At 31.6% G+C, this 10,387-nt stretch overlaps 2 protein-coding genes across 6 annotated transcripts in view; one reads left to right on the forward strand and one right to left on the reverse strand.

The window, feature by feature from the left end:
- The window catches only part of LOC119637159 (CCR4-NOT transcription complex subunit 9), a 5,682-nt gene extending 931 nt beyond the window's left edge, over positions 1–4,751 (reverse strand). The window contains exons 1-6 of one of the 2 annotated variants that reach the window (XM_038033006.1): positions 4,722–4,751; positions 4,369–4,501; positions 1,847–2,227; positions 1,590–1,784; positions 530–621; positions 267–443 (exon numbers count right to left, since the gene is read on the reverse strand). In XM_038033006.1, coding sequence (XP_037888934.1) covers positions 267–443; positions 530–621; positions 1,590–1,784; positions 1,847–2,227; positions 4,369–4,422 — 899 coding nt within the window. In that variant the 5' untranslated portion in view covers positions 4,423–4,501; positions 4,722–4,751. Of the gene's footprint in view, positions 1–266; positions 444–529; positions 622–1,589; positions 1,785–1,846; positions 2,228–2,977; positions 3,440–4,368; positions 4,502–4,721 lie in introns of those variants that run through there. The other variant, XM_038033007.1, reaches the window with a different exon arrangement.
- Positions 4,752–6,609: 1,858 nt separating this feature from the next.
- LOC119637173 (protein DDI1 homolog 2) overlaps positions 6,610–10,387 on the forward strand; it is a 5,625-nt gene continuing 1,847 nt past the window's right edge. The window contains exons 1-3 of one of the 4 annotated variants that reach the window (XM_038033025.1): positions 6,610–7,400; positions 9,563–10,046; positions 10,121–10,243. In XM_038033025.1, coding sequence (XP_037888953.1) covers positions 7,151–7,400; positions 9,563–10,046; positions 10,121–10,243 — 857 coding nt within the window. In that variant the 5' untranslated portion in view covers positions 6,610–7,150. The remainder of the gene's footprint in view (positions 7,401–9,562; positions 10,047–10,120; positions 10,244–10,387) is intronic. The other 3 variants (XM_038033026.1, XM_038033023.1, XM_038033024.1) reach the window with 3 other exon arrangements.

Below are 10,387 nucleotides of genomic sequence, written 5' to 3' on the forward strand. Positions count from 1 at the left end.
TGTGTGTGTGTGTGTGTGTGTGTGTGTGTGTGTGTGTGTGTGTGTGTAAAAATCAACTCAAACAAACCCTTGCGTGCCAACTTATTTCTAGCAATCTTATAACGGGTTGAATTTAATGTTTACTTAAGAAACAAGAACTTAATAAGGCTGTTTCTTGGTCTTTTTCTAATTTTATTAATTTTCTTCATTTTTTTTTTTCTTTTTTTTCTTAATTCTTTCAATAATCGTATAAACTGTGGCATTGTTAAGCATTTCTGCGTACTTACGAAGTTAAAGGAGACATGCCCATTTGACGTGGATCTGTGGGTTGTACAGCAGCCAATTCTAAATTTTTTATTAATAATTGTAACCAATGTTTAGTAGACTTATCATCTTGTAGGCACACTGAAAACGTTGCATCACGCAATTGATCCGGAAGACATTGTCTTAAAGCCTCACGAGCTCTATCAAAGAAAATATGCAGATACATCGTTTTATGTAATTAAATAATGATTTCAATTTATTTATTTATTTAAATTAAAAAGTGTACCTTGGATTGTCTGATAATCGTAAATAACAACGTACTACATGCTTAAGCAAACGTGCTGAAGGCTCTTTAGCTAATTGTATCACCATTTTACCCTATAAAACAATAAATATATATTTCATGTATAATTTTTATATAACGATACAAAAAAACGGTACAAGAAAATTTCTTTTCAAAGATGTGAAATAAATTTGAAAGATCGCCTTTTTTACTTTGCCTTCATGATTCTAGACTGCGAGCGAGCATACGATGCCCAAATTGATGATCAGCCCTATGGCTGAGCGATCAAAATCAACAAAAGAGCAGATTAAAGCGTCAAGTCTTTTGGGGCACAAAAAAAAAAAAAAAAACGCTCTTTGCATCGTTTGCTTCCGAGATGTAAACCAATAACAGCAGAGGATTGTCAGCGACAATTTTTAAATCAATTGAATGCAAAAGCTCATAAGAGGAAATTCCGTGTAACGCAAAATAACCCGCTACAATTCACAAAGTCACCCTTCCAATAATCAAATTAAACGAGCTGCGCCCTGAATTAATGGAACATCCAACTCATTTATTGAATGCGGCTCCGTTTATCGTATTTGATCATTTATTTATGCAGAACATCAAAAAATATCAGCTTGGCGATGTTTTTCAAATGAGGAAAGTCCTTAATTACATATTTAAAGAGATGTAACAGAAATTGATTATGCTACACTTGAAAATAAATGTAAATAGAAATGAATTAACTTTTAATTGATCTTATCAGTTCTCACAAGCCGACGGTTATTATTGCTTCCCTTTAGATAAATTCTTGAATCTATTTAAAGATATCTACCGACTTAATTGTCTAGATCTTTTTTATATAAAAGGGCGTTTTTTCATTATCACCATAAAATTTGATATGCCCGACCCTCCTCTAGAGAACTAGTACGACTTCTATTAAGTCTTTCCTTTTTAATAGTGAATTAAACAAAAAAAGAAGGTTCAAAATATTCATGCATGATGGATAAAATACATAATGGAAGGCGGGCGAACATCTCTCCCGTCACTATATATATATATATAACTTATACGTACTTACCAGTATAATAGCTACATGCGAAAATCTCTCATATGTCTGACAAATATGCGAAAGGCCACTTTCATCCAACAGAATTTTTTGCAATATAAATGTGGCAACCGTTTTACTTAATTCCGAACCAAATTCCATAATGCGTAAGCATAGAGGAATGATTTCAGTGGTCAATAGGAAAGTTATCACTTCCTGTTCATCAGTCTATAATGATTTAAATATCGGAATGTTATTTAAATGAAAATATTTCTCTTCATACTACAAACCTTAACGAGCGCACCGATCACACCCAGACTCGTTAACCTAAGATATTCGAAAGGTCGGGTTTTTGAGGTGGTTTGCAAAAATGGATACAGAAACAATGGAATTTGTGCCTGCAAAAATACGGTACGAGTATCGGGATGCGAGGCAACACATTGTAATAATGCCAAAGCATTACAGACACGATTCGATTGATGAGCAGTTAATGTGGCAGGATTAATTGATGGATAAATATTAATGATCTCTTGTAATAGTGCGGCTATTGTACCGAAACTATGCCATAACATCGGTGCAAGATCTGTAACAGTTTCCCGTTTTTTGCTCAATTCTAGCAAAGCAGCTTCGCGGGTCTCGGGATGAGCCAACTCGTTGATCCATTGGAAAACCTAAAAATAAAATAATTATTTCACACAGTCGCCATAATATTTATAGAGCAATGTAAGAAAAAGACAATAAGGAAATACGATAAATATAAAGGTGAATACGTCATCATCTTAAAAAAGGTTCATATTGTTAGTTATTGCTGCTGCGATAATTGAAAAGTAAATGTACCATTCTTTCCTTATAATATTTCACTCTGTTATTTTTTATTCTTTTATGCTCTATTTATATAATACATGATTTTTCTTCAAGGTTCAATGTCTCTTATCGAACTTTTGTTCCAACAATTCGATTCTTTTATTGACATGAACGGCAGGTCCCATAATCTTCCTGGTGGCACATGTCGGCAATAGGCTTTTCTTCCAGCGTCACTCTGTAGCAGGCGCCTTCGCCCGTTAACGCCATTGGTCTAAATCGCGAAACACGCAATCAATTTTATAAAACTTCACAATGAACATTGAGTTTGCTTTGTGATTGATGAGAATTCGGCCATTTTTTTAAGCCATTACAATTCATCAGTATAATCTGTACATTTTACACCTCTGACCTGTTAGCTCTCCAAAGGACTACGAAGCAAATTCCAAATTTTTCATATGACCTGCGATTGTTCACTAATCGTACTATTTCTAATGATCATAAATTGAGCTTGTACCGGAAGCTCTATAGTTTAAGTGAATAAACCCAAACTTTATAAAAAATAATATTATTTACTAATTTTTATATCTATTTTCGTTAGAAAATACCAAACATTGTACCTTAATTCCATCTAAAGGCATTCATAGAAGTCCAATAACATTTTTGGAGAAGAAATCAGATAAATATAAAAAGTGATTCACAGTACACGCTAAGGTATTAATTCACTACAAATTATAAATTATACGATCACCGTTATGACCTTCTGATCCAACAGCGAAACAATTTCTCTTTTGGACCATTCTACAAGATCGGTCATTTGTGAATTGATTACGTATTTCTTAAAATTTTACATCCAATTATCGATACAAACTTAGGATAAACTACACGTGCTTGAACCATGTTTTATAGAAAAAACGTAAAAGTAGCATGTTAGCATGCCGTAGACAAATTATAAGATTTGCGTTCTAAAAATTAAAAAAATTTATTATCACCTCATATATAATATAGTGATTTTTCTTTTTCGATTTCTTTTAGAATTGATTTTGATCTTTGCAGCAGCAATAAAAGGGCTTATTTACACACACTATAAACTCGAAAACTTTCTGAATAATAACTATCCGTATATGACGCTGTAAAGCACCGATGTCGAAATATATGTGACCCCAACAAAAAACATTGTGTATCTAAATACAGAATTGTGTATCTAAATGTAGAATAATTATTTGGAACTGTAAGACAGGTAGTATAAGATTATAATCACGCTCCCATCCATCATCAAACGGATAGATTTTATATCAATACCTAAAAAAATAGAAGTTTTTTGCTTAATATGGGCGTGTTTGTGGGATTACGAATTTAATTTTTAAAATCTGTTCTGTGACTAAGCTTTCACTTTATATCTTATCTCCTGGGCTTTTGCAAGTTGTAGTAAAAGACAGGAGGCATGGACCGCAGAGATGTACATATTTGTATATGTCGTGCATCGAATGGCGAACTTATTATTATATTCTTTTCTTGTTGACTTATATCAACAAGTGTTTTCTTCTTAGTTGTATTATTTGTACACTGGTTCGCATATGGGCGCTGTTTGCGTATTTTTTGATGCGCACATATAGTTTGTGCATTTCTGTTGTTGTTTGTTATTTATTTATGTACATTGCAAATTCCTGACAAGGTTTTGCACAATTTGGGGTCGTTGATACTTTGAATAAAATATTTCAACAAACTTATACATGTTCAGATACATAAAACGTATTACTCACTTAATTACATATATTATACGCAATATGTCAGAGTGCTTTTTCAAGTGTAAATATACGTATACATAAAAAATAACACTTGGCAACCATAACGAAACAAAAAAGCAAAGAACAAACAAGGATAATACAATCAAAATAAAAGGCATACTGTACAATATGCGTAATCACACAAATATTTATTTCTTTTATTAAAAATTTAGGAAAACTCACTTGTCCGATATATTAATTAATTACGTTTAATATCAACTTACCTTTTCTTGCTCATTTTGGGGAGTCATGCACGCAGGACTAGACTGTGCGCTCATTGTAACTGCAGTGACACACAGAATCACTTTTGTTTTTTTTATACGCAAGCAAAATTTCAGCTCTCGCGATTTTTACAATCTAAAAAGATTCATATCAAATAATTTAATGCAAAAATTATAAATTTTTTCATATTTTTCATATATATGCAAGTTTCTACGTTTTTTAAGAATGTTCCCTTGATTCTACACACTTAACTTTTAATTGCTTATTTTGCAATGACGACACAAGAAGCTCGCATAAAATTAGGTGACGTTTTTTTCTTCAACTATCATATATTATATTTTACCATGCAACTTACTTTTTCGATAAATTTTTTAAATTGAATCGATTTCCTATTAAGTGGATTAAATAAAATTTTCAGTTTGCCTTTCTTTTTTTCTTTAAAAAATTTCACTCGATTCCTCCTTCATAATTACAACGAGACTTTCCGAATATATTTTTTCTCACTGTTATAATGCTGCATCTTATTATGCAAATTACAATATTTACAGGTGAATTGATAGCAAACATTTTTATAAAACTGAATAAGAGCGAAATTATCAAAATTACTCATAATGGAATAGTACAAAAGCAAAAATTAATGCTTACGAAGTCATACAACATTTAAATATCTACAATTGTAGAAATTCTTTTCAATACGGCAATTAATTTTTGTTAAGTCAAAGACAATTTGGACATCTCATTTTAAGCCTATTTTAATAACATTCTGTCGGCAAAGCAAATAAATATAAAAAAAACAATTTAAATATCAAGAAATTTCAACATCATTTTTAAAATAGAAGACCTTGCGCATCTCGAGGACTATTGATGTTTCCCTAACATAAAAAAATTAACGCTGTTTCATTAACAGCCGCTTAATTGTTGGCCCTTTCATTCTCATTATTAGTGTGAGCAAAAATTTCTGTTGAAAAATATTGTCTATCAAGTCAAGGTTTTCGTGTTTTTTTAAGTGCACATAATAGGTAATTCAGGAAAAATGTACGAAAAAACATATTTTGTTTCCATTTTCTCTTTTTGATCATCTCACGTTGAAGTTTTCTAAATTTTATATTCGTCAACTGATTCAATAAATTTCAGGGAAAAGTTTCTAAAGGAATGTAAAAAAGTTTCGCCTCAAAAAGAGAAGACCTCACTTGTCAAATCACTTAACTCTATAAAACTACAATTTTTATATCGTCGGTTCGGTAACGATAGCAAAAGTTTTCCGTTATGTTAATTTATAAGTAAAAATCAAGAAATACTTAGGAATTTATAAGCATTTAATGAATTTTACCTTTCAACCGACAATATATACTTAACTTTTAATTGCTTTTTTAAAAGATGTTTTAATTAAACTTTCACAACGATTTACGTTACAGTATGAAGGAAAGAATGGAATTTGTTTCTGAAATTATTTACCATTCTATAGTTAAAATAAAGGTAAAAATTATTGTTGTTTGCTTGAAATATATATATATATAGCGAAGTGCATTGCCGTTAAAATTTAAAAAAATATATAGATAGTGCAGTTAATCGATTGGGCAAGTGAAACATTCGTATTTCATAATTTAAAATGAGTTATATGAAACGAATTATTTATCTTTTTTTAAAGTGCGTATATTTGTAAATTCCCGCACCGTTCGTATGAGATTAATCGCAGGCAGATTAGCTATATATTTTACATGATTGGTTCTCTAAAATATATTTCGGACTTTTCTTAGCTAATTATAATGCGATATATAAAATTATAATGTAATTACAGTGGATATATATACATATATAATTATGAATATTTATTGAAAATATTAAGAACTTGTCCTTAATCCTATTTTACATAATTTACATTATTTTTTTATTTTCCGCCTATCATATTCTAAATTAGGAAACTTTTTACCCATATAACTAAGTTAGAATCGGCGGTCCAGTTCTCTATTTCATCTCAGCAGCTATTCTCAAATTGGGAAAAAACGAGCTGCTAAATATTTAATTTCGTTGTATGAATATCCTGCCTATTACGGGCCTCGTTTTGTTCTTGAGAATTTGCTGAAGAAGGCATTGAAACAATGTTTAGTCTGACAACATATAAAGCCCTTGACACTTATTTCACTCATCACGATATTCTTTATTTTATGTTGTCGATAAAAAGAAGAAGAATATTTTATTTAAAATTTCCTGTAAGTGTGTTCCGTGCATAGAATATTTCAATAAAAAGAAATAAAAAATTCTAGTTAATAGTTTTTGACTTAATGTAAAAAACGAAAAAAAAAAAAATCACAAAACATTTTTTTAGAAAGCAATATTTTGCTAAATAGCCGCGTAGCATAAACACAACTAAACTTGTGCGTGTCGGAAAAGGCCATCATACATACACCGGAAAATCAGCAGTAGCAGAACCAAACACGTTAAAGCGGTATTTGGAAACCACGCAAGAACAAAAAAGGGAAAGACGAATTGCGAAAAGCAACAAAATAAAAGAAACAATAACGCTGATTCTGTTCTTCTTGTACATTTTTTTTTTTTTGTTTGTTTTGGAAAGCACGCACGCATATTTGCGCAAAATAATTCTTGCGGTACGGTTTCGGCTGACAAAACGATTTTTAAAGATTATAAATTTTAAATTCAGTTTCTAAAAGACAGTGCGAAGAACTGCAAGTGCTTGCTGAATAATCGTAATCCATTCTGCGTGACCGCATTTTCTGCTTTTCATCGTTCGGTTGCTGTTGCTATTGCTGCTACTGATATTCCACTATGAAGATCACTGTTACCACGCTCACTGATAAGATATTCTTTCTTGACGTCTCTGAAGATCTAGAATTGGAGAATTTTAAGGCATTTTGTGAAGTTGAATCCGGTATAAAAAATTCACAGATGATTGTTGTTTTTAATGGTAAACCTTTACTGGACAATAAGAAACCCTTGAAATTCTTTGGTATTAAAGATGGCGATTGTGTTATGCTACAGCAGGTACAACGCGAGCGTACACCCCGAATGGATTTGGGTAAGTGCAGACAGTTCAGTGGGTGTTCATTTTTTTTTTCTTCAAATTTTCTTATATACAGTATGGTGCAAGCCATAATTGTTCATAAGCGTAGGAGCAACATTTCGAAAATATCAAGTTTTCTTTTTGTGTTTCTTTGCTTTTCGGCTGTTCAGCTATTAACACAATTGGGTCATTGAGCTTTACAAAACAAAAAACAAAAAAAATGAAAAATGAAAAAAAGGCAGAGCTATTGTCATTGCTTTTCAAGTATTGTTTTTCCATACCAAATTTATTAACACTTGCACACACTCTCGCCAGCACACGATTATTTCTATTTTAATATGGATGTTTAAAATGCAAACATACAACAAACAACTACAATAACAAGAACATCATATCAAAGATTTATATAAAAAATAAGCAAATGATTTATTCAAAGTAACTAGAAATTGTAGTGTAATTTTTAAAGGCACAAGAACCTCTATATCTGTATATAAAAATATTTCAAACTCGATTTTTTAATCTATATATAAATTTATACCTCTGTAACATGTAGATCTGAAGAGATAAGTACGTCGTCTCATAATAAAAAATTTGTAGTCTCAATATTAAAGAAAAATTGCTTATTTAAGTTTATGCTAAAGTGTTTGACCTCCTTGCTATATTATCAAGAAGAAAAATGCATCCACTTGTCTATCCAAGAAGGCCGAAAATATCTTCTAAACAAGTATTTTACGCAACGCCAGCAACAATAATTGAAAGCATGCAAATACTCTTAGAGGTACTTGAAATGTTTCCAGATGTCATGTAGGTTCACTTCAGGTCTGGTGCAGGTACTATGATTATTCAATATATATATATATATATATATATTAGAATCATAATTGAAAGCAAGCAAGTACTCTTAGAGGTTACTCTTAAAATGTTCCCAGATTATATGTAGGTTCACTTCAGGATTTTTACTCGTACTATGAATACAAAATATATGTGTATTAAGTGCGTGTATGTTTCCAAAGTGAAATAAATAACATTTGTTTGTGGGATATTTTTTCTTCTCGCAAAAATATATCAAATACGTGGGCCGGAGAGAATCAAGTGAAAGCGAAAATGTATACCATAAACTGTGCAAAAAACCCATGTTTTGAATTCCGAAAAGACAGAAAAGTTGGGAGTGGTAGGCGAAAACTAAGGCCTTAAGAGAACAATATGGACTGGAATTGTTTTTCAAATATTTTAATGTAGAGATTTCGACCTCAAAGAATCATTAGATTTATCTCATATCGTATCGAAGCACTAATCGATTTTGATCAGGTTAAAACATTAATTCCGCTTATTCTTCCTTCAAAATTACTCCTTGAATTTAAAAATGACTTAATTTTTTTACGCACTTACATATATGTTTATACATATGTTTATCTGCTTAACAGAGGCTAAAGACTTCAATATCAGTTTGTTAAAAATATTTATATACATATATACATATAGTTTCGATTAAAAGAGAATACTCGCGTTTTATGCGAATTTTTCTCATTCTGTTTCTTCTTTTCTATCACAAAATAAGAGAAGAGTTCATGACAAAAACTATATTAGGTATTAATCGGATTCAAAGAAAGAAACGGGTAAAGCCTTAAACTTAGCGAATATATGATTTTACGCAGATTTAAATTGAAAGTAGGCGGGTCGCAGAATAGTTAAAAAAAATTAAAAAACAGTAGTTGGAGTAGAAGACTCCAAAGTATTCGATTCCATTCTGAAGAAGTGCAACTATTGAAAAACAAAGCAATATAAAATGTAACAGGAAGCTATCGATAGGCAACGGTATGAATTCCATGTTTGACGGCCATTGAAATTGTTTGATGCGATTGCATTAGACGCGGAAACAATCAATAAAACTCCTCCTGGACTATATGTACATTGATAGAGATAGGAAAAATAATTAAGATTCAATTACGGTTCTATTAAATTGTCTATAAACTCAGATATATCGGAAATTAAGCTAAAATAAACATTAATGTTTGACTAACGAGAGCGGAAGAGAGAGAGAGAGAGAGAGAGAGAGAGAAAGAAAGAGAGGGAATGCTGGTACATTTTATGCAAACTTCTCTTGTGCATAAATCGTATTTATGTAGTCAAGATGAAACATTAATATGCAGCAGCGAATTTTCTGTTGTTCCATTTAGCAGATGCAGCCGCCATCCGAAATATGGACTTCAGTCAGATAAATATACCGAGCAGTAGTTCGAGTGCAGGCGTTGGGGCTGGTAATAGTGTTCGCGGGGTACGTTTGCCTTCTTCCGGCGGGCCAAGTGTAATGGATTTCAACGATTCTGACGAAATGAACGTTAATTATGACGATGATCCGGCTACGGTGCGACAAATGTTTCTCGATAATCCTGAATCTTTGGCTTTGCTCAAACAAAACAATCCCCGTTTAGCGGAAGCCTTACTTTCAGGTAATTTGGAGTCATTTACAAGGATTTTGCAGGAGCAAATTAATATACGTAAAGAGCGTAATGCACAACGTTTACGACTAATACATGCCGATCCCTTTGATGAGGAAGCTCAGCGTCTAATTGAGGAAGAGATTAAACAGAAAAATATCCAAGAGAATATGGCAGCGGCCTTAGAATATAATCCGGAGATATTTGGCACAGTTATAATGTTGTAAGTTTCATTAAACAGTAATTCGCAAAAATAATTCACAATAATTTATTTTCAAAAAAAAAAAAAAAATTAAGATACATTAACTGCAAAGTTAATGGGGTGCCCGTTAAAGCATTCGTAGACTCAGGTGCTCAGACTACAATTATGAGTTCGGCTTGTGCTAAACGCTGTAACGTAACGCATTTAATTGATACCAGGTTTGATTTGAAATTTTTTTTTTATTTTGAAAACCACTTTTTATACCCACCACTGTAAGATAACGAGATACAGTCGTTTCGAAAAAAACGAATTTCAGAGACGACCCTATAAAGTATATATATATATATATATATATATATATA

The sequence above is a fragment of the Glossina fuscipes genome, unplaced genomic scaffold, assembly GCF_014805625.2.
Source record: "Glossina fuscipes isolate IAEA_lab_2018 unplaced genomic scaffold, Yale_Gfus_2 43, whole genome shotgun sequence".
In the NCBI taxonomy this organism is placed as follows: domain Eukaryota; kingdom Metazoa; phylum Arthropoda; class Insecta; order Diptera; family Glossinidae; genus Glossina; species Glossina fuscipes.